Below are 24,655 nucleotides of genomic sequence, written 5' to 3'. Positions count from 1 at the left end.
ATATGCTCAAAACACACCTGTGTGTGCTTCTCTCACTAAAACTAAGCTCCTTGACCACTAAAAAGTGAGGGACAGTGATTTTTACCAAGTCTAGTAGAACTGCATTGAGAGGCAAAAGCAGCGTACTTTAAGGCATGCCCCCTGAGGCAAAAATCCCATTTCTAATGAAATTGAGCAAATGTATCGCTCATGTTAGGAAGTTGCTTCTTTGGTCAGAAAACATCTAAAAACAGTTTTCAAAGGCATAGTACTTCTACGCATGGATGTGTTTCCAGAAGAAAGACACTGTAAGGCTTGTTTTTCAAGGCAACACAACCCTCTGAGCTTCTCTCACTAAAACTAAGTTCCCTGACCACTAAAAAGTGAGAGAAACAGTGATTTCACTAAGTCCAGTACAACTGTGTGGATAGGCAATAGTGGTGAACTCTAAGGCTTCCCTCCTGAGGCAAAAATCCCATTTCTAATGAAATGGAACAAATGCATTGTTAATGTTAGGAATTTGCTTCTTTGGTCAGAACCATGTAAAACAGTCAGGTTTTGAAGGCACAGTACATCTACAAATGGGTGTCCTTCCGGAAGAAACACACTGTAGCACATTTTTTCAAGACAAAGCTACTATTTCTGAGATAAACATAATACACTCAAAAAATACTCGTGTGAGCTTCTCTCACTAAAACTAAACTCCGTGACCACTAAAAAGTGAGAGAAACAGTGATTTCACTAAGTCCAGTATAACACTGTGGATAGCCAAAAGTAGTGTACTCTAAGGCTTCCCCCTGAGTCAAAAATTTCGTTTCTAACAAAATTGAGCAAACACATGGCTCACGTTAGGAAGTTGCTTCTGTGGTCAGAAAATGTGTAAAAAGCAGCCAGCTTTTGAAGGCACAGTACTTCTACGCATGGGTGTGGTCTGGAAGAAACAAACTTAACACATGTTTTTCAAGGCAAGGTCACTATTTCTGTGAAAAACTGAATATACCCAAAACACTCCCATGTGAACTTCTCTCACTAGCTCCCTGATCACAGGGAGAGAAACAGTTATTTCATTATTTCCAGTACAACTGTGTGGATAGGCAAAAGTAGTGTATTCTAAGGCAGCCCCCTGAGGTAAAAATTCCATTTCTAATGAAATTGAACAATGCATCGCTTACTTTAGGGAGTTGCTTCTTTGATCAGAAAATGTGTAAAAATGGTCAGTTCTTGAAGGAAGAGTACTTATACGCATGGGTGTGTTTCCAGAAGAAACACACTATAACACATTATTTTTCAAGGCAAAGTCACTATTTCTGTGGAAAAAAAAAAGAATACACACAAATCACACCCGTGTGAGTTTCTATCACTTAAACTAAGCTCCTTGACCACTGAAAAATGAGAGAAAGAGTGATTTCACTAAGTCCAGTACAAAACTGTGACCAGGCAAAAGTGTATTCTAAGGCATCATTCCTGAGGCAAAAATCCTGTTTCTAAAGAAATTGAACAAACACATTGCTCACATTAGGAATTTGCTTCTTTGGTCATAAAACATGTAAAAACAGTCAGTTTTTGAAGTCACAGTACTTCTATGCATGGGTATGTTTCTGGAAGAAACAAACTGTAATGCATGCTTTTGAAGGCAAAGTCACTATTTCCGTGAAAACCTGAATACACTCCAAACACAACTGTGTGAGCTCCTCTCACTAAAACTAAGATTGCTGATCACTAAAATGTGAGAGAAACAGTGATTTCACTAAGTCCAGTACAACTGCATGGATAGGCCAAAGTAGTTTACTCTAAGGCATCCCCATGACTCAAAAATCCTGTTTCTAATGGAATTGAACAAATGCATTGCTCATGTTAGAAGTTGCATCTTTCACCAGAAAACATGTACAAAAAGTCAGTTTTTGAAGGCATGGTACTTTTACACATGGGTGTGTTTCAGGAAAAATACATTATAATGCATGTTTTCCAGAGCAAATTCACTGTTTCTGTGAAAGACTGAATAACTCAAAACACACCTGTGTGAGCTTCTCTCACAAAAACTAAGCTCCATGAGCTTGAAAAATTGAGAGATACAATGATTTCACTAAGTCCAGTACAAGCGCATGGATAGGCAAAAGCATGTACTTTAAGGCATCACTCCTGTGGCAAAAATCCTGTTTCTTGCAAAGTATAGCATCTTTCCAAACAGCAACCATAACCCTAACTTTAGCCCTAACCCTAACCCAAACCTGGAGTTGTAGAAACATTCGTATTTGAAAGCACAGTAAACAATTACAGCCTGATATGGGACACGTCCCCTGGATAGGGAGGCCTGGTGGCACTCAGAGGAAGGATAGCAGGTTACCAAGAAGAGACTTGATACCTTATGAGCATATACAGGGGGAGGAGGTCCCCCTCAGTTACAGTCATAGGGGAGGGGAGTAAGGGGAAAATGGGAGGGAGGGAGGAATGGGAGGATACAAGGGATGGGATAACAATTGAGATGTAATATGAATAAATTAATAAAATATATTTTAAAAAATACAGACTGGTGAAATCTGCCTAAGATTATTAAAGCAATTAAATGCCTGGTGTCCTTCCAAAAAACAATGATCTCCTTATAAAGATAAAAAGTATGCACATAAGAATCATCCAATTAATGGATTTTCACAATTCACTTAATTTGTTAGCAATAGAGCAGTTGTAAAAACATTCAAGGCCTAATATCCAAAATATATAAAGAACTCAAGAAATTAAACACCACAAAACCAAACAACCCAACTGAGAAATGGGGCTCAGAACTAAACAGAATTCTCAACAGAGAAATATCAAATGGCTGAGAAACACTTAAAGAAATGCTCATTCTCCAACTTCCTGAACAGAACACCAACAGCCCAGGCCTTAACATCAACAATTAATAAATGGGACCTCATGAGGCTGAGAAGCTTCTGTAAGGCTGGTGACACTGTCAAGAGAACAAAGCGACAGCCTACAGACTGGGAAAAGATCATCACCGACTCTTCATCTGACAAAGGTCTAATATCCAAAATATATAAAGAACTTAAGAAATTAAACACCACCAAACCAAATAACCCAATAGAGAAATGGGGCGCAGAGCTAAACAGAGAATTCTCAACAGAGGAATATCAAATGGCTGAGAAACACTTAAAGAAATGCTCGACCTCCTTAGTCATCAGAGAAATGCAAATCAAAACGACACTGAGATTCCATCTTACACCCATCAGAATGGCTAAGATCAATAACTCAACTGACACCTCATGCTGGCGAGGGTGTGGAGAAAGAGGAACACTCCTGCATTGCTGGTGGGAATGCAAACTAGTACAACCACTTTGGAAAGCTATCTGGTGCTTTCTCAGAAAAATGGGAATAGGGCTTCCTCAAGACCCAGCTATTCCACTCCTTGGAATATACCCAGAGGATGTACTACCACACAACAGGGACATATGCTCAACCATGTTCATAGCTGCCTTATTCATAATAGCCAGAACTTGGAAACAACCTACGTGTCCCTCAACAGAAGAATGGATAAAGAAACTGTGGTACATTTACACTATGGAATACTACTCAGCTATTAAAAACAAGGAATTTCCAAAATTTGTGGACAAATGGATTGAACTAGAAATTGTCATAATGAGTGAGTTCACACAGAAGCAAAAAGAGCTAAATGGTATATACTCACTTATATCGAGACACTAGCCCAAGGTGTACGTCCCCATGAAAAACTGTACCTACCAGAATAATGGGTAAGAGGGGAGGACATCCTATTGAAACTTTAGGTGTGAGAAGCCTGGGAGAAAGAGGAAATGGAAGGATCCAGTGGGTCCTGGAAAACTACAGGCGAGTCTGGGCCCTGGGGTCCTCCGCAAACTGTGGCAACAGCCAAGGAAAAAATAGGCAGTAAAAACCTTGAACCCCTACCCGGACTAGCCGATGGACATTCTCCACTGTTGAGTGGAGAAGAAGATCTAACTCTCACACAAACTCTGGTGCCCCATATTTGATCATGTCCCTTGGATGGAGATGCCTGGTGGCACTCAGAGGAAAGATAATAGGTCACCAAGGAGAGACTTGATACCGTATGAGCATATTCAGGGGGAGGAGATCCCCCTCAGACACAGACATAGGGGAGGGGAGTTGGGGGGGAAGTGGGAGGAAGGGAGGGATGGGAGGATACATGGGATGGGCAAACAACTGAGATGTAATATGTATAAATTAATAAAAATGTATTAAAAAAAAAAAAGAAATGCTCATTCTCACTAGTCATCAGAGAAATGCAAATCAAAATGACTCTGAGATTCCATCCTACACCCATCAGAATGGCTAAGATCAAAAACTCAAGTGACACCATATGTTGGCAAGGATGTGGAGAGAGAGGAACACTTCTTCATTGGTGGTGGGAATGCAAACTAGTACAACCACTTTGGAAATCTATCTGGCACTATCTCAGAAAACTGGGAATCGGGCTTCCTCAAGACCCAGCTATCCCACTCCTTGGAATATACCCAGAAAATGCTCTACCACACAACAGGGACATATGCTTAACCATGTTCATAGCTGCTTTATTCATAATAGCCAGAACATGGAAACAGCTTAAGTGTCCCTCAGTAGAAGAATGGATTAAGAAACTGTGGTACATTTACACTATGGAATACTGCTCAGCTATTAAAAACAAGGAATTCCCGAAATGTGTGGACAAATGGATTGAACTAGAAATTATCATAATGAGTGAGTTCACCCAGAAGCAAAAAGAGACAAACGGTATATACTCACTTATATCAAGACACTAGTCCAAGGGATATGTCTCATGAAAAACTTTACTTACCAGGAAAGTGGGTCAGAGGAGAGGACATCCTATTGAGACTTTAGGTAAGAGTAGCATGGAAGAATGGGGAAATAGAAGGATCCAGAGGGTTCTGGAAACCTACAAGAACTTTAGGACAGGCAGATCTGGGTCCTGGGGTCCTCCTCAAACTAAGGCACCAGCCAAGAAGAATATAGGCAGTAAACTTCAAACTCCTACCCAGACCTAGCTGATGAACAGGATATTCTCCACTGTGGAATGGAGAGTGAAATCTGACTCTCACACGAACTCTGGTGCCCCTTTTCTGACCACGTCCCCTGGATGGGGAGGCCTGGCGGCACTCATAGGAAAGATAGCAAGTTACCAAGAAGAGACTCGATAGTCTAAGAACATATATTGGGGGAAAAGGTCTCCCTCAATCACAGACATAGGGGAGAGGAGAAGGGGGGAAGCAGGAGGGAGGGAGGAATAGGAGGATACAAGGGAAGGGCTAACAATTTAGATGTAATATGAATAAATTAATAAAAAAATTTAAAAAACCAAACATTCTTATATAAAAGAACAGTGAACAATTCTATACATTTACATTTGCTTAAGCTTGTTAAAGTGATAACCATTTGTTATCTTTCCAACAAGCAATGAGTTCCTTTATGAAGAAAACTGAATGCACATAAGAATCATTTGTTTAATGTGTTTTCATATATTACTGTACTTATTAGCATTAGACCAGTTGTAGAAACATTCCTATTAGAAAGCACAAGGAAGAGTACTGTATATTTACATCTGCCTAAGCTTTTTAAAGCAATTAAGCACATGGCATATTTCCATAGAGCAACCCTGACCATGACCATGGCCCTGACCCTGATTGTGACACTAGGCCTAACCCTATCTCCAACCCTATCCTTAACCCTACCTAAACCTAACTCTGAGATGTAAAAACATTGCTAGGTGAAAGCACAATGAACTATACAGTATGGTGACATTCACCTAAACTTGTGAAAGCAATTGACTATATGGTGTCATTCTAAAAAGTAATGAACTCTTTTATAAAAAAACAAATGGCTGTACATATGAAATATTTGATTAATCTGTTTTCATATATCAGTTCACTTAAAGAAAGAGGTGCCTATCAACATACAAGAACACCAAATACACTGAATGAAAAAATCCTCCCACCACATAGTAATGAAAACACTAAACGTACAGAATAAAGAAAGTATATTAAGAGATGGAAGGGGGAAAGACCATGTCATATATAAAGGCAAAACTATCAGAATTATACCCAAATTCTCAACAGAGACTCTAAAATTCAAAAGGGCCTAAGCAAATGTTTTACAGACTCTGAGGGATCACAGATGTCACCCCAGCATACTATACCCAGCAAACCTTTTAATCTTCATAGATGGAGAAAATAAGATATTCCATGACAAAAACAAATTTAAACAATATCTATGCACAAATTCTGCCCTACAGAAGATACTAAAAGGAAAACTACAAACTAAGAAGGCTAACTGTGCCCCGGAAGATACCCAAAAACAGTAAAACCAAAAGAAGGCAATCACACAAACACCAGACACACACACTCGACTACCACGTATATCAAAATGACAGGAATTAACAATCATTGGTAATTAATCTCCCTCAACATCAATAAATTCAATATCCCAATAAAAAGATACAAGCTAATGGATGCAAAAACAGACTCCATCATTCTATTGCATACAAGAAACAACCTCAGCAACAAATCTATCTTTAGACATTACCTCAAAGTAAAGGGTTGAAAGAAGGTTTTCCAAGCAAAAAGAACTAAGAACTAGGCTCACATAGGCATTCTAGTATCTAATAAAATATTCTTTCAACCAAAATTAATCAAAAGAAATGAGGACACTTCATACTCATCAATGAAAGAAAAATCCAACAAGATGACATCTCAATTCTAAACATCTGTACCCCAAAAGCAAGGGCATTCTCATTAATTTAAAAAAGTTATTAATGCTTAAATCCCATATTGAAATCTCTACAGTATGGGAGACTTCAATATCTCACTCTCACCAACGAGCAGATCATCAAGATAGAATCTAAACAGAGAAATAATGAAACTAACAGAATCAAATGGACTTAACAGATATCTATAAAACATTTCATCAACCATAAATGAATATACATTCTTCTTAGCACCTTACAGAAGGGTTCTCGAAAATTGTCTACATAGTCAGTCACAACACAAGCCAGAAAAGATACAACAAAGTTGAAACAACACCTTGTATTTTATTAGACCACCACTGACTAAAGGTGGATTTCAACAACAACTGAAAAAAGAGGAAACCTACAAATTCGTGGAAACTGAACAACTCTCTACTCAATGACCACAAAGCAGGGAAGAAGCAAAAAAAAAAGAAAAAAAAGAGAGAAAGAAAGAAATGAAAGCTTTCTAGAATTCAATGAAAATGAAGACACAACATGCCCAAACTTATGGGATACAATGAAAGCAGTGCTAAAGGAAAAGTTCACAGCATTAAATAACTCCATATAGAAATTGGAAAGTTCCCATATGAAGAATTTAAAAACACAACTAAAATCTCTAGAATAAAAAGAAGCAAACAAACTCAAGAAGAGCAGATGGCAGGAAATAAACTCGGGGCTAAAATCAGTAACTTAGAAACAAAGAGAATAATACATAGTATTGTTTCAAAATTTTATTTGTAGGCCCGGCTAACAATCAATGAAGACACAGACACTTGTTATATTTTAAAATAGCTGTAGATAACCTGGGGCAGGGCAGATATCAGTCCTCTAAACTACCTCCCATAGTGGGGCAGGCATGGGATCCCTGTCTCAATCCCATGCCATCTGTTTTTAATAACTTTTATCAAGTTACCTCCCATCAATAATACTTGTTAATGTTTTTAATCTGGGCTGGATTCTCCATCCATGTCAGCCATGTGCTTCTCCTCCATGGCAGCCTTCCTCTCTTCCCTTTAGGTCTCTCTCATTTGTCCTCCTGGTGGTCTTTTCTTTTTCCTTTTTTCAGGATCCCTCTCTCTCTCAGCCCCACCTATCTCCTGCCCTGCCCAGGTGAGATGGCTTTTTATTAAAAAAAAAGGTGGGTCAGACAACAAACAGTAATTAGCATCAAAATACATCAGACCATCCCCCAACAACATAGAATCAATGAAGCCAAGAACTGGTTCCTTGAAAATATCAAGATAAACAAACTCCTAGCAAACTAAATAAAAGGGAGAGAGAGAGAAAGAGAGAGAGAGAGAGAGAGAGAGAGAGAGAGAGAGAGAGAGAGAGAAAGAGAGAGAGAGAGAATCCAAGTTAACAAAATCAGAAATGAAAGGAGAGATATAACAACAGACACTGAAGAAGTACAAAGAATCATTAGGTCATACTTCAAAAGCCTGTATTTCAGAAACTTGGAAAATCTAAAGAAAATAGATGATTTTCTTAACAGAATTAACTTACCAAAGTTAAATGAAGATCAGGTAAACAATTTAAAAGTCTTATAGCCCCTAAGGAAATAGAAGCCATCATCAAAAGTCTCCCAACCAAAAATAGCCCAGGGCCAGATGGTTTTAGCTCAGAATTGTAGTGGATGTAAACATGTTTTAGTTTTGATTCCACCTGTGGGATCCAAACTGCCTTGTGAGTGATGTTCCTCAGCTTAAAATAGGCTCTTGAGAGGACTCCTAATCTTTGTCAGCTGGAACTGCCTCATGCTGGGGTGTGGTCTTTGCCAATTGGAAAACATACTGTTGGAGACTCTGAAAAAATATAAATAAGAGCCCCACAAATCAGAGAGACATTGCTTTGCATCATTTCACATCTCTTGACTTTATATCACTTTGCTTTGAGATGCTCCTCTCAAGAGAAATGCTCCAGAGAAAACTTCTAAGAGACTGTTTTAGGTCCTTGCTGTTGCTCCTGTTGCTGGAGGTTACTACTGCTGTGTTTGCTGTTGAAATCCTGATTTCAAAGAGTGGAACTGCCCCCAAGGAACTGAGTCTATAAAGGTCTAGTTCCAATGTCCCTACTAGCCATCTTTCTCTCCTACTTAGGGTCTGTAGGTTGGAAAAGAAGTCGATAACGTACTCCAAATAAAGTAGGTTTTCAAAAACCAAAGCCTACACAGAATTCTGCAAGACTTTCAAAGAAGGAACATCAATGTTCCTCAAACTGTTCCACAAAATAGAAACAGAAAGAAGGAACACTGCAACTCATTCTATAAGACCACAGTCACACAGATACCTAAACAACACAAAGACTCAACAAAGAAATAATTTTACATCAATTTCCATAATGAACACGGATGCAAAAATACTCAATAAAATGCTCACAAACCAAATCCAAGAATACATCAAAAACATCATCCACCATAATCAAGTAGGCTTCATCCCAGGGATGCAGAGATGGTTCATCCTATGAAAATCCACCAGTGTAATACATCATATAAACAAACTGAAAGAAAACAAAATCGCATGTGCATCTCCTTAAATGCAGAACAAGCCTTTGACAAAATTCAACCTATATGATAAAGGTCTTGGAGAGATCAGGGATACAAAGGCCCATACCTAAATATAATAAAGTAAATATATAGCAAGCCCATAGCCAACATCCAATTAAATGGTTAGAAACTCAATGCAGTTCCACTAAAATAAAAGACAAGGCAAGGCTGACCACTCTCTCCATGTCTCTTCAATATAATTCTTGAAGTTCTAGCTAGAGCAATAAGACAAGTAAAGGAGACCAAGGGGATATAAATTGGAAAGAAAGACATCGAGGTATTACTATTTGCAGGTACTATGATAGTATATATAAATAACCCCCAAAATTCCACCAGTAAAGTTGCTGGATACAAAATTAACAACAAAAAATCAGTAGTCCTCCTTTGTACAAATGATAAACAAATGGGCTGAGACAGAAATTAGGGAAACAACACCCTGCACAATAGCCACAAACAATATAAAATATCTTGGTGTAACTCTCACCTAGCAAGTGAAAAGTTCTGTGTGACAAGAACTTCAGGTCTCTGAAGAAAGAAATTGAAAAAAGATATCAGAAGATAGAAAGATCTCCCATGCTCATGAATTGGTAGGATTAACATAGTAAAAATGGTCATCTTACAAAAAGCAATCTATACAATCACTGCAACTCCCATTAAAATTCCAACACAATGCTTTACAGACTTGAAAACAATTCTCAACTTTATATGGAACAACAACAAAATCTAGGATAGGAAAACAGCCTTGTACAATAAAAGAAATTCTGGAAGTATCACCATCACTAATTTCAAGTTGTACAACAGAGCAATAGTAATAAAAGCCACATAGTATTCACATAGAAATAGAAAAGTTGATCAGTGGAATTATATTGAAGATCCAGAAATAACCCTACACCTATGGACCCAGCTAAACCACTTGTGGGTATATACCCAAAATATGCATTATCAAACCACAACGTCATTTGCTCAACTATGTTCACAGAAGCATTATTTATAATATCCAGAAACTAGAAACATCACAAATGTCCCTCAACTGAAGAATAGAGATAAGGAAAATGTGGCTCATTTACACAATGGAATGTTACTCAGCTATTAAAAGCAACGATATCATGAAATTCAGAGGTATATGAATGCAACTGGAAAATGTCATCCTGAGGTAACCTAGACCCAGAAAGACACACATGGTATGTACTAACTTATAAGTGGATATTAGCCATATAGTACAGGATAACCAAGCTACAACCAATAGACCCAATGAAGCTAAGTAACAAAGGTTCAAGGGAGAATGTTTGGATTCCCCTAGACATGGGCATGGAGGGAGAGAAGGAAATGTGTGAAAGAGTGGATGGAGATGGCAGCAGGGATTGGGGGCAAGTAGGTGATGGGAGAGCAGGGATGGAGGTGAGAGGGTTGGGAGAAAGAAGGGAAAATGGGGATGGGACATCTCTGGGACAAGCTAGAGACCTGACATGGGATGTGATCCAAAAGGCATCCTAAACACAGTGTAAACAGCACTGCTATGAAAGGGCTGTCTGATCCATCTTTCCACTTTCACTTCTTAAGCTGGATTCTAAAAGGCATCCCACATACAGTGTGACCTGCTCTGCTGTTCACTCATCAAGTTGTCAAGGATCTAGGTGGGTGGGTTTTTTGTTGTTCACTTTTTAAATTCTAAGCATCATAGTTATTTTCAAAGCTACTCAACACATTTCTATCTTAAAATGTCTTGTGACTTTGGGAGGATTATTATAGCAATAAGATGTTGGGTTTTGGATGAGTTTTTATTTTACTTTTGAGTATCTTAGTAGGTTGGAATTAATGTAGAGTGAATACCTTACAGAGAGTCCTAGCATTGACACATGAAATCATTACAATCTACACTTTAGATTTTAACATTCTGAGACTTTAAAACAGGCATTAGTATTGTTAGTAAAGATAACTTATTTAACATTGGGTGTCATGTACAAAGATTATCACCAAACATTTGTATGCAACATGGGATCAGCATGGTCTGAGGTGCCAGTGTGCTTTACACTGGTTCCCATGTTTTGACAAGAAGAAGGATGAATGACTTAACAGGGAATCTAAGCCGGTTCTATTTTAGATGTTCTTTCAGAGTCTAGTTAAAATAAAATATAATAATTATTATTTTTAAAATAAGGTATAGACCATTTTTCAATAATATATCTATGTCCTTAACGATCTAGATAATTCATATATTCAAAGCCAAGCTCAATCCAAAACCTTGAATAATTAATGAGCTATTTTAAATGGTACAAAGCAAAGTGGGAGGATGTGGTATCTGAAAATACTTTCAGTTTAAATGGAAAAATCTGGAACCAGTTGAGTTTCAGACTCATCAAAGTCAGTACACAGATCCAATTCCTCCTATTCCCATCTTAGGCAATAGAAATTTCATTCAGGATCGGGTATTCAAGAATGATGGAGCAGGAGTGAACAACCCTAGGACAAAGAAGAAAGCTCTTCAGGACTTGGTGTCTCCCCAAATAAATTCTGTGCTGTATTGTCTTGACATATAATACAGTGAGTACATTTTTACAATGCTGTAGAATATGTTCTATCAGTAGCTTTACTTACAGTTGAGTCAACTGTTGTATAGAGGTTGGTTTTCCTATGGTTAAGAAGGAAGTGAAAGGATTGAGGCTGTGTGAATCTAACCTAGAATTAGCTTGGAATGGCTTGGTAGTTTCAGCCTTCTCACAATTACTTGATGACAGCATAGTTCTTGATAGTACAGACACTCCTCTGTCAACTACACAGGTCTGTTCATAAGTTCCTTCCATCTCCCTGATCTCCCAGTGATCTAAATCCTGGTCCTGCTTACTCTTCAAAATAAACAGAACAGAGTAATTCATAGGAACGAAGACATTAAGACATCTGTGGTGGTATGCAGCACTAATCCAAGCAGTTGGTAGGCAGCAGGAGGATAATCTCTGTGAGCCAACCTGGTCTAGATAGTGAGCTGTAGGCCAACCACAGCAACACAGGAAGAATCTGTATTAAAGCAAAATCAAACCCCAAACAAACAAAAACCCAAACAGTAATAAGTAGTTTTTTTTTTAAGTACTTATTTGCTTTCATTTAGAATTGAGTAGCCAAGTAACAGCTTTGATTGGGGATGAACTCTTTCCCCCAAATCAGTTGTCACATTTTCAACCATGAGCAAACCTCCTGTTCCTACTAAATCAAACCTCACCTGTTGAAGAACATCTGTTGGTATTGCCTTTAGTCTTGCTTTAATACCTTAAATGTTAAGGATATTAAAGAACTGCTTTTACCACAACAAAAACGTTTTAGGAAGACTAAAACTCACTAGAGAACTGACAAGAATAACTTTCAGGATGAGTTTTAAAATACAATTGAGGATCAAAGGAAATTTTTCCTGAAAATAAGTAACTTTCTAATATCTTAACCTAACTTTTAATATATGACTTCCGCCCCCCCAAAACAGTATTACCATACAACCCAGGCTAATTTCAAACTGAAAAGCCAGCCATCTATTTCCCAAGTGCTGGAATCTATTAAGAGCATATGCCATCACATCCAGCACATATGGCTTTTAAACACTTGGTAGAAACCAACTATGGTGGCACACACCTTTAATCCAAGCACTTGGGAGGCAGAAGCCGAGTGTATCTCAGTTCAGGGCCAGTCTGGTAGAGAGCAAATTTCAGATAAATAAAAGCTTAGGTCCAGGTGTGGTGGTACACACCCTTAACTCCAGCATTCAGGAGACAGGCATGCAGATCTTTCTGGGTTCTAATCTGTTCAGAAGTTCAGTTGAGTCAGTGATTTGAGAGAGTGCAGTGGAGATGAGCTCATGGCAGTTCAGTTCATGGAATTCACAGGAAGTTTCACTGAGAGAGTTTTACGGAGACAGATTGAAAAGAGAACAAGCTAGACACGGGTAAGACAAGACTAAGCCAGAGAACGAGGCACCAGAAGATTCGAACAGATTGCTAGTTAGTCTGAGGCCTAGCAGAACAATTCTGTCAGGAGCTGAGAAACCAAATTGATTAAGTGAGCTTAGAAACGAGTTTGAACAAGGAAAGCTGGGTTGCACCAGCCTGCAAGAGTTCAGAGCCAGAAAGGGTGAGTTTATTCAGCAGTCTGAGAGGCTGAAACCATTCTAGGCCTAGATTAGATTGTATGGAGGCTAAAAGCTTCAGGAACTAGGTCTAGATTAGTTGTAAGCCTTGAAGACAAGTACTTCAGGAAAAAAAAAAGCCAAAGGAATGCATATATGCATTTGGGCATTTTGATTGTTTTATAAATTTTAAATTAATACAACTTTGTTCCTATTCTTCTCATTTTTGCAGATCCTGATCATAAACTCCTGCAGCACAACGCAGGTACTCTTCTCCTCCAGTCCTAACAGCAGTTCCAGCTCTTACCTCCACCAAAGAACCTCCTAATTTGCACCAGGAATTTGTATTTTACATTTAATCTATGATCAGGAAACTTTGTTTTCCTTTTCAGTGTTGAGACAGGGTCTCTATGTGGCCTTGGGAACTATACAGTCTCGGCAGGCCTGCCTCCTGACTGCTGATCTGGAGGGCAAATAGGGCCTTGAGCACAGAGATAAGCACTGGAGAATCCAGCAAACTTAAAACACGCAACTTACCTCAATGGAATGAGGAGTGTAGCTGCTTTTCTGGGAATGCCAGTAATTATATACTTTACAATCTGGTGAGCCTTTGCTGTCTGGTGAGACTGGCTCTACCTCTACCTCCCACAACTCATGTTTTTACTTATCTCAGATTCTTTCCCTTAAGTCCCAAAGCACTGCTTTTAGGCCAAAAGATGTCATTTGTATTTTACAACAGCCTTAGTGACTTCTATTCTCTTAGGGCCAGGGCAACCCTGACACTTGCTGGTGTAGCATTTACCTCAGTTAAGCTCCCTAGACCACACACCTTAGGCACCGTGTGAGTCAATGTAATTTGTAAAGAATCTCAACGTTAAGTATGTCTTAAATTGTGCACTTGGGACTTGCTTTTTCCCAAAATTGTGCTATGCTTAAATATGACTAAAGAAAAATGATCTGCACCAGACTCCAGAAGTCTTGGTCCAGTTCTGGTTACAATAAAAGTTTCATTCTTGGATTGTTTTTCCGCTGCCCGCTGTGAAGCCTGCAGAAAATGTCCACATGCTGAATTAAAAGACACACTATGCCTAATTCAGTACCTAATTCTTAATGGAACATAAAAGTGTAGTTTGCGTTTGTGTTTTTTCTCAACTGTCTTCTGACTGAGGTTTTGTTTTGTTGTTGTTTTGTAATCTACATATTGATTAGCAAAGGGGTATACCTGTACATACATAGACAATTACATAAGTCCAGATTTGGGATATGTACTTTTTCTAAGTGGTAGGATGCAAAATAAATCTAGGTACAGAACAGTGATTGGAAAGGTTGTGCCCCAAATCCTGGGGTAAACTCTCCCTTCTTTCCATCAGCCCCTCTGGAAGCCGATGGGCCATCTGTTCAGTGGTGTCTCTTACCTCATCTCACACCTGTACAGGCCTTGCTATGACTTTCCTGTGTCTCACTAGCCCACAAAAGGAATCTAAAGCTTACTAATCAGCTTGTATAAAGTGCTGTATCCTTTAGTAAGTTGGCCAGTTTTCTACCCAACGAAGAGATGACCAAAGCAGCTGCTTTCACCTCAAGTTTAGTAGCAACTAATATCGTACAGGTCTGGAAAAAAAACTGTCAGAAAAGTGATTACAGTAACTACCAGAGTAAGAGTTTGAATCGAATTCAAACATTCTGACAACGTTTACAATAGACTTTATTTAAAGTGAAGTATCTGCAGAGCCAATAATGCTTAAACTCTGATTCAGGTTGAAATAGTTTTGTAGAAATATGCTGAGACCAGGTACAACCACAGATCTCAACTACAAGATCACTTCTTCGCCCATTCTTCTCTTTCTTTTCTTTCCCGAATAACCTCTTTCAGGTAGGGTTCAAGATAGAATTTGTCCTAAAGAATGAAGAAGAAAATAGGTCTTAAACCACCAATGAAATTCATTGCAATGAATTACTGCTTGCTTGTAACATAAGAAAATATAATCTGAACTTCTGGGAACTATTTTTTAAGTGTAAAACCTCACAAAGATCATGCAGTGAGTAGGTCAGAAGGAGGAGTGCCAGGTAAGAAGCAATACCTACAGGCTTTCCTGGCTTCAGTGACTTTTGAGGACAGATGTCCATGCTAGAAGCTGGACAATCACACAGTAGACTTCATATAATTAACTTTTTATTAGAGCAGGAACCAGAGTACAGGGAAAGCAACAATGGCATGAGGCAGAAAACCTAAATTCTAGCCCAGCCAGTGATTTCAGAAGTCACCCTGGTTCTAAGTTTCACCTTGTTTTTTAAAATGGAGCTGACAGTTTTCTGCTAACTTCAGTTGGGTGCTGAAATGCTACTTATGTGGCATGACTTGGAGAACACTAAAGCACTTCACAAACAAGCATGTTTCTCCCGTTTCTCATACTGCATCTAGAATGACTAACACTACTAGACATATCAAATCCGCTCTACCTCCTCATATTTTGTCCACTGCTCCTTAGGCAAGATCTGATGCCTCAGAGTCAGGTCCAGGGCTCTCTTAATGCGAAACATTCTGTCATTATAAAGGTCCTCAGGAAGCCTTCTTATGGCTTCTTTTACATCTTCAGTTTCATATAGTGTATCATCTCGCATTAACCCTGCAACAGGAACAAAAGAATCAGATTAAAGAGCTAACTCAAAAACAGTGGATTTTTTGTTTCGGTTTTTTGAGATACTCTTACTATGTAGCCCTGTCTAGTCTTGAACTCATGGAGAATAATTGGTTTCTGTCCACCCATTCTCAGACTCATACTGAAATTACCATCTTCTTACTTCTGCCTCCCCAGTGCTAAAATTACATAACTTACCATATCTGGTAGGAACTTTGTGCGCGCACACACGCACACACATGTACCTCCACATACATGTGGAGAAATCGAGGTGTTAGTCCTTGCCTTATCACGTTGTTTGAGACAGAGTCTCCGTGTTGCTGCATATGCTAGGCCACCAGCTTCTAGAGATTCCTATCTCTGATCCCATCATCCCAGGGTAGCACACTGTGAGTGGAGCTGCTTGGGCTAACCTTTTATGTGGGTTTTGATCTCAGGTCATCAGGCCTGTGGGGTTCACCGAGCCATCTCCTCTATCCAGAATATTTCTTTTCTAATGACCAAAATATCTTTATAACTCAAGACTTGACTGGAAAAAGAACAATTTATTAGGAAAGATGGGTACCAAAAGCATTTTAGACCCAAATTTTCTCTTGAAGACATATATAGGCCTTTAAAAACCACTATCACAAAATTCCTATTTCATATGAACTGGTTCAGAAAGTATTTAAAATGTGTATCTTGCCCTTGAAAACATGTAGAACTTCTTCGGAGATCAAGACCCTAAATAACTAGGACCAGTGAGGCAGCTAGGCAGATGATGGTACTTATTTCACAAGCCAAGTCTGATCGCTGGATACCATGGAGGAAGGAGAACCAGAAGTCCTCCTCTGTCGGCCACAAGCACACCCTGCTATATACACAAATGACATATTTTCTTAAAAGACATAAAGAACTTCAATTTATAATTAGGATCCCTAAAAATCTGTTGACGCTTCCACAACTATCATAGCAAAGCACACAAGGATCAAAAACGTAAAAAATAAAAGTTTAATTTTACATCTGATTCATGCAATAACACAATAAATCATCTCTTTCAAACTGTAAGAATTCTTAAAAAGCACAGAATTCAGGAAGAACAAGAGAAAGAGGACAACAGAAAAGATACTCACCCAGTTTATTGAATCCTGCAGCATTATAATACCATTTTCGAAAACCATCCAGCCACTTGCTTGACGCTGCAACTATAATTACCACACTGTTACTTGCTTACAAATGAATGCATCAATAGGCAAAGAGCCAGTTCTCTTATAAACATCCTTGTGGGAGAAAATGGGGAGCTCAAAACTAAAGGTCCCTAATATCCACAGGTGTGCATTCTGCCTCTTTGGGTTCTCAAAGTCCAACGCCCTCTGCCTTGACATTGCCTGCTATCATAAACACTGAAGGGGAAAGAAAGGATTTGAAGCATTTCTATAATTTGTAGTTACAGGAAAAAATTTTCTTCCCTTTTTAAAGGGGGTGGAGCTGTGAGAGTTCACGTCCTAATCTCCAAAATCTCATTTGGCCATCATCTTTAAAATATTACTTCTGGAAAAAACTTTTATATCACCAGCTAAATTATGTAAATATCAATAAATTAATATTTTTCTCCCCTTCCAAACAGCAAACTAACTGCTCACCAAGGGCATACTATATTTCTAAATTTATTTACTTACTCATTTTACATCCTGATTGAAGTCCCCCTCCCTCCTCTCCTCCCAGTCCCACTTCCCTGGCCCCACTCTCCAAAAGGGAGGCCCCTGCAGGGATACAGACCCAATGCACTCTGGCACATCAAGTTGCAGCAGGACTAAACATATCCTCTCCCACTGTGGCCAGACAAGGCAGCCCAGCTATGGGAAAGGGATCCAGAGGCAGGTAACAGACTGAAACAGCCCCTGCTCCAGTTGTTAGGGGACCCACATGAAGACCAAGCTACCCACTGTTACATATGCGTAGGTAGCCTAGGTCCAGCCCATGAATGCTCTTTGGTTGATAAGCTCGATTGGTCCAGGTTGGTTTACTCTGCAGGTCCTCCTGTAGTATCCTCGATCCCTCCTCAATACTCCCTCTCCCACCCGACAATCTTCTATAAGACTCCTCAAGCTCTGCCTGTTCTTTGGCTGTAGGTCTTTGCATGTTTTCACCAGTTCCTGGATGAAGCCTCCGAAAAGACAGTTATGCTAGGCTCCTGTCTACAAGCATAGCAGAGTATCATTACTAGTGTTAGGGTTTGGCTCTCCCCCACGGCATGCATCTCATGGGAATAGTATTTGATCATGGATAAAGAGAAATAGTCCATGTTTTAACTCTTAATGTAACTGAGCATTCCTGTAATCTCAGCAGTCAGGAAGTTGAGGCAGTTAAGACTCTTAATTCCAGGCCTGGTATAAACAAACAAACAAAAACTAAAATAGGGACTAGGAATGTAGCTCAGCCCTAAGAGTTCATGCCTAGAACGCAAAACACCCCGTGCAAAAACTGAAACAAAACCAAATCAGAACTTTTTGCGGAACAATGCTGAGAAGGTTAAGCTAGAAGAGGCCAAGGAAGCTGGAGAGTGCCTGCTGTTGACCAGAGGTGGTACAGGAAAAAAGATAGAGCAAGCCTAACTTTTTTGTTTGTTTTATTTAAATGTGAGGGATGGGGGAGGGAAAGTATGACTGCTAGAGGAAAACATTAAGTCCTAGTCATTTGCTTTCATTTTTAAGATGACATCTCACTGGCTTGGAAACTGCCAAGTACACTAGGCTAACTAGCCAGTGACCCCAAGATCCACTTGTCTCCACCTCTTGAGCACTAGGATTAGAAGCACGAACTAGGGTCACTGAGGCAGGATCTCATCATGTAAATGGCTGTCCTGGAATTCAGACTTTATTAAAAACAAAACAAGACCTCAAGAACATGGCTTCTGGGAATTGAAACCAGGAATTGTGCTTGCATTGCAAGGCAAGCGTTTTTTTTTTAAACCAACTGAGTTATATTCTCAGTACTTAAGCTTTCTTTTAAAATTTTATCTTAGCAAGGAAGAAAAACAAGCTCTCTTCTTATTAGCTCCTTCTGATTTCCTACTCCTTAGTACAGATTATTATTACATGGCTTCCTCCAACATTAGAAATTAAAAGTCATGTATAAAATTGTATATAATAGTCAAGGGCTAATGACTCACGTTGGTACACTGCCTGTGTAGCATGCACCACAAAGCCCTGGGTTTCATCTCCAGCAGCAAATAAAATAGGTGTGTTGCATTTCTGCAATTCAAACAATTTTAGCATGGAGAAAAAAGGATCCGAAGCTCATACAAAATGAGTTCAAATCTAGCTCGGGCTACATGACACCCTGCCTCAAAAATACAAATATAAATATTAAAGAGTTAAAAAAAACGCGCTGAAGCTAAACTGTAAACACAGCAGTGATTATGATAACGATTAACATTCACTTATAATGTGCTAGGCACTACTTCCTTTGCCCTTATCACATTAGCTAGGTCAAAAGCCTGTTGTAGAAAAGGAAGCAGGCTTTTGGAAGGGAGTCATTCTCAACTGTTAAAATCAGATCTCCGGTATCAAACACAAACACTGAGGCAGAATGCCCTAAACTTAGTAAGGTTCCTTAAAATTTTGTCAAGTGGGTGAAATTAATGCCTTCAGGATTTCAAGGGGCAGTGAGAACAGTTTTTAAAAGCTGTTCTAATTTCTACCACCAGAGGGTAAACAGTAACTTAGAAAAAAAAAAAATAGGGGATGAGGGATACTACTACTTGAGGTGAAAATATTCTACCCCATGACAAGTTTGTTCTAGTGTCTACAGTAGACAAACAGCAGACGAAACTCCTTCCAGCACTGCAGGTCCAGCTCACGGTCAAGATACACCAAGGTTAACCTGCTATCTCACTATAAACCTATCTTATCTCCCTCTAACAGCTCCAGGAGAGGAACGCGGACGCACATGCTATTTGCCGCGGTCACTGTTGGAGGAAGGGAACGCGCCTGACTGCAGATGCTCTCTCGCTCGCTTTGACTGTCTTCTGTCAACCTCCTTATTTCCCCCAGCTATCCCACGGCGGAGGGGAAGCAGGCCGAGCCCGCTGAACTGCGGGGCTCCTTCGGCAGCAGAGGTTTCCCGTTCCAACCCTCAGCGAAACCTGTCTTTTGCGCTGGGCTGGGTCGTTATGTCCCCTGCGCGCAAACTGAGCTAAAGCAGGAGAGCACCTGCTGGGGAAATAAAGCCGCCCCGCCATAGCAACCAAGGACGATCGGGTAACTTACCAGCAGGCCTGCCCGCCATTTTGACCTGAGTGAAGCGCAGCCTCCTGGGTAAGTCCTAGAGGACAAGCCAGGCTAACGCGCAGGCGTCCTGCATACTTATCGTGGAGGGAAGCGGAAGGCGCCTGCGCAAACTCAGATCTGCGCGTCCTGCGTACTCCCGGAAGAGGGGGAAGCGGAGGGCGCCTGCGCAAGCTCAGAAACGCCGCGTCCTGCGTACTTCCGGGGAGAGGGAGGGGATGCGGAGGGCGCCTGCGCAAGCAGATCTGTCGTCCCCTGGAAAAGCACTTGATTGTCTTTAACTAAATTAAGTCCACACATTGAGCTGATCATTTTGTGTGCCTGCTGCAAGAAAACGTCCTTCGTGACACAATGGGAAAAATAGTGAGAAATTAGAAAACGGCGTCATTCAAGGTTCTGTTACAGGAAGGAACTTTTAAGGTATTAATGGAGCCTTTGCTTGGAGACAGGTCATGTGGTAGATTTTCAGGCACACATCCCAGTATAGATGGAGAGGGTTCTAGGACACCAGAGAATGCCTTTGATCCTCGAATTCTTTAATGTCAAATGGTGCGGTGTTTTAACATACAAACACTCTGGTATTTTAGATCGTCGCTAGATTACCTTTAATACAGGATATAAAGTCAATGCTCAATAAATGTTACACTGAATCATTTTGGAAATAACACAGGTAAAATGTACATACATGTTCAATGCAGATATACCCTTCCCAAATCTGTGGTAGACGGAATCCATAGGTGTGAAATATTTAGGTTCAGAAGGGTGGCTGTATTCTCATTTAATTCTAAATCCATAGTGTAATTGCTGTTTATCAGTATTAGAGAGCAAAGGAAGCTGAGCCTCAGAAAAGTTAGGTAAGTTATTCATGGGCATTGCAATTAGGAAGAGTCCAGATTTTTTTTTTAAAACTAGAATTGAGAAATCCAAGTTCAAATTCAGATTCCTTATTTCTAGGATCACGATGTACAACTAATCCCATATGATTTTAAACATCTAGGTTCTATTTTCCCCACCTAAAAAAATCAATATCAAGCCATTTTAGTAGAAACGTAGGCCAGATAAACTTTTAAAATAATTAACTCTAAGACAGGATCATGGCACATGCCTATGATCCACGGATTCAGTAGTCTGAGGCAGGAGGATGCCGGCAAGTTCAAGATGGAAGTTGTCTACATAGTGAATCTGACACCATTCTGGATTACCCAGAAAGACCTCATCTAAAACAAAAATATATTAAACCTAAGATATATTTTAGAATCTGTATATAATAGTAAAAGCAGAGCAAGTGCATATACTGTACATTTTCAGAGTTTCAACTCCAACAGATAAAGTCTAAAATATAAAACTAAGGACAGAAAACGGAGAAACTGATAGTGTTGAATTTGAACACGGCTCAATAGTGTCCTTACCCTGCTGTCTTTCAGTGTTGAGACCTGGGACAGCATAGAGTCTCATTATGAACTCAAAATGTGATTTAATGACTTGAGTTACAAGTTTTAAAGTTCCATTGCCTTCTTCCCTTCTGTTTCCGCTGCCTTGTCCTTTTATCACTAAGCTCTAAGAGTATCTTCGGTGGTCAACATGAAGTCTGAACAACAGGAATACATACTTTTGTACACTGACACATTGCCTTGCAAAGGGTATTCACTAAGTGCTTCATCCTCACAATTTCAGCATCAGAGTAGAGAAGATCATATCTCAAGGTATGCCCAAATATCACAAAATTCAGCCTTATCAGTAGTAAGCCTGGAGCTGGTGTTTGCTTGCGCTTGTTAATGTTGGTATAAAGTGTTGTAGAGGGCTGGGTTACAAACACTTGCTACTCTTCCAGAGGACGTGGTTCCAGTTCCAAGCACCAATGTCCAGCAGCTCATCACCACCTGTAACTCCAGTTCTAGGGGATTGGATGCCCTCTTTCTGGCCTCTATAGGTACCCATATGCATATGTGAACGTACATCCATGCACATATACATGCAAATTACTAAAGTAAGTCCTAAAAATATTTTTAAAGTGTTTTCTTTCTTTCCTCTTGGCATAGAAATTACACTATTTTGACCTTTTAAATTTTAGACATATATATATATATATGTGATACTTTGGTACACATAGAAACACACACACACAAAACAACTTTTAAAAAGTAATCTTTAATATTTCTTTTCTACTTAGGAGACTGGTGGTACCCCAGTTATAATGAAGACATCCAGGATGCATCTATCTGTTCCATTAAACCACTTTTAGTCTTAAGATAGACATGCTCAAAAAACAGATCTTCATACTTTTAAATTGCTTAAAATATTAGGATTGACCATAACAGCAGCACAGCTGACCCATTCTTTGTGTATCAATATGTATACATGTATCTGTACCTGTATTATGTAGGCATATGTATGCCAAAGGTCTTACTAAGTTCAATGCCTTCTTTATCTTTGGTTTTGAGAAAGGATTTCCCACTAACTTTAGACAATTTGGACATGCCTGGCTGGCTAGCAAGCCCAAGGGATCCTTCTGTCTCCATCTCCCTAGAACTGAAACCCTCAGTTACTACATGGGTGCTGGGCTAAACGGAGGTCCCTTTATATAAGCAGCACTTGGCTGACTGAGCCATTGCCCTAGCTCCATGCTAGCCTATTCCGAGTGTATTGCTCATAAAAGCTAAATGAAGTTCCCAGACACGGACGGCCAGGCAGGTCTATTTTTTATTTCTCAGCAGTTTCTTTGTTTATTCACTTCAAGCACACGTCTCTTTCATATTAAACACTTCAAGCACACGTCTCTGTCATATTAAACAATGTGTTTTAGAACCTTAAATGTCAAGTTAATAATAGGAAAGACACTAACTGTATCTGGTTCTGAGCAATCATCAATTTAGTTACTGGTAGTATTCTTTCAGGATTATCTGACACGACCCAAAACTCTGGTGTACAATAAACTGACTACTAATTTAGTGGCTTTTAGCATGTTATCTCCCAACTATTACTCAGCTGGGTGTTTCTGCAAAGGCTGGAATACAGACTACTGGTTTCCTAACTTATATCACTTGACATGCTGAACTGGCTGGATTGTTTTGTTTTGTTTTGTCAGCCATCTTTCTCTTCACCCAGTTTCTTCAGTAATTGGTCCCCTTTACAGAGTGGCTATGGTTCCAATAATATTCTAAGACTAGCACTAAAATACAAATGGTTTTCAAGGTACTTCTTAATAGTGATAGATGAGCCAAACCATATTGGCTCTGTGTGAGAAAACTCCTTTACAGTATGAATACTAGGTATGGTTCATTGGGGTCAGTTAGGTGATCTTAAGGCAGACAACTAAGGTCATGGTACCTCACTTTACAAAAAAGGAAGCAAAGATATAGGGACCAAGTCACTTGCCCTGATTAACATATAAATGGTAATTGGGGTAAATGTACCAGCCCGTGCTATAAATCTTGCTAGTGCTCAGTCGAAGGTTCCCTATGGCAATCATTATGTCTCACTGCTTAACGCCAGATTTTCTGATTCCCAGTAACCAACTGTGAACAACTTCAAATGCTCATGATAAGGAGAGGTAACACCCTAGATAAACCCAAATGGCTTGTTTTTAGTAGAGCCCTAGATAGTGGATAAAGTGACATTTCCTTGTGACAACATTATTTTCAAAGACTAAAAAAATACAAAAGGAGAAAATCCTCCACTATCCCCAAAGCTTCATAAGAATAACACATTGTTAACCTGAGGTAAATTTAGGTCTTATTTCCTAAGCTTATTGTATTTCAGTACTTCCTAGGAAGGATATGATTAAATCAAAGAGAAATTACATTACTGAAAATTTGTAAGAAGCCCTACTAGGCTCTATCTCTACAAATAGACAACATTAAAAATAATTTCTGGAGTAGGAAATATAGCTCTGTGGTTAAGAGCCCTGGCTGCTTTTCTAGAGGTCCTGAGTTCAATTCCTAGCACCCACAAAGCAGCTAACACCTATATATGACTGTAGTTCTATGGGATCTGGTACCATCTTCTGGTGTGCATACATGCAGACTAAACACCCACACATGTAAAATACATAAACCATTTAAAATAAATAATTTCCAGTGAAACCATCACCTTGTACCACTAACTTACAGCAATACAAAGTTAAAATGAGCAGGGATGATGATGGCTCAGCTCGTAAAGGGCTGGCTGCACAAGCAGGAAGATCTGAATTCACATCTCCATCACTGATGTAGAAAGCTACCCATGGGGATACAAGCTTATAACCCTAGCCCTAGGGTAACAGAGAAAAGAAGGTCCTTGGGGCCACATAGTCTTGTGGAATTGGTAAGGCCAGGGACAGTGAGAGAACCTGCCTTAAATAATTAGGTAGAGAGAAGA

At 39.5% G+C, this 24,655-nt stretch overlaps 1 protein-coding gene across 1 annotated transcript; it reads right to left on the bottom strand.

Moving 5' to 3' along the window:
- Positions 1 to 15,073: 15,073 nt before the first annotated feature.
- On the bottom strand, positions 15,074 to 20,437 carry UQCRB (ubiquinol-cytochrome c reductase binding protein). Its single transcript, XM_084751340.1, has 4 exons — positions 20,282 to 20,437; positions 17,144 to 17,215; positions 15,853 to 16,019; positions 15,074 to 15,289 (listed from the first exon to the last, which is right to left on the bottom strand). Exons 1-4 carry the CDS (start codon positions 20,298 to 20,300, stop codon positions 15,212 to 15,214), a joined length of 336 nt encoding a protein of 111 aa, XP_084607466.1. The 5' UTR covers positions 20,301 to 20,437; the 3' UTR covers positions 15,074 to 15,211.
- Between the last annotated feature and the right edge of the window lie 4,218 nt (positions 20,438 to 24,655).

The sequence above is a fragment of the Acomys minous genome, assembly GCF_964271855.1.
Source record: "Acomys minous genome assembly, chromosome: 12".
NCBI lineage: Eukaryota > Metazoa > Chordata > Mammalia > Rodentia > Muridae > Acomys > Acomys minous.
This window is presented reverse-complemented; position numbering and strand designations above follow the sequence as displayed.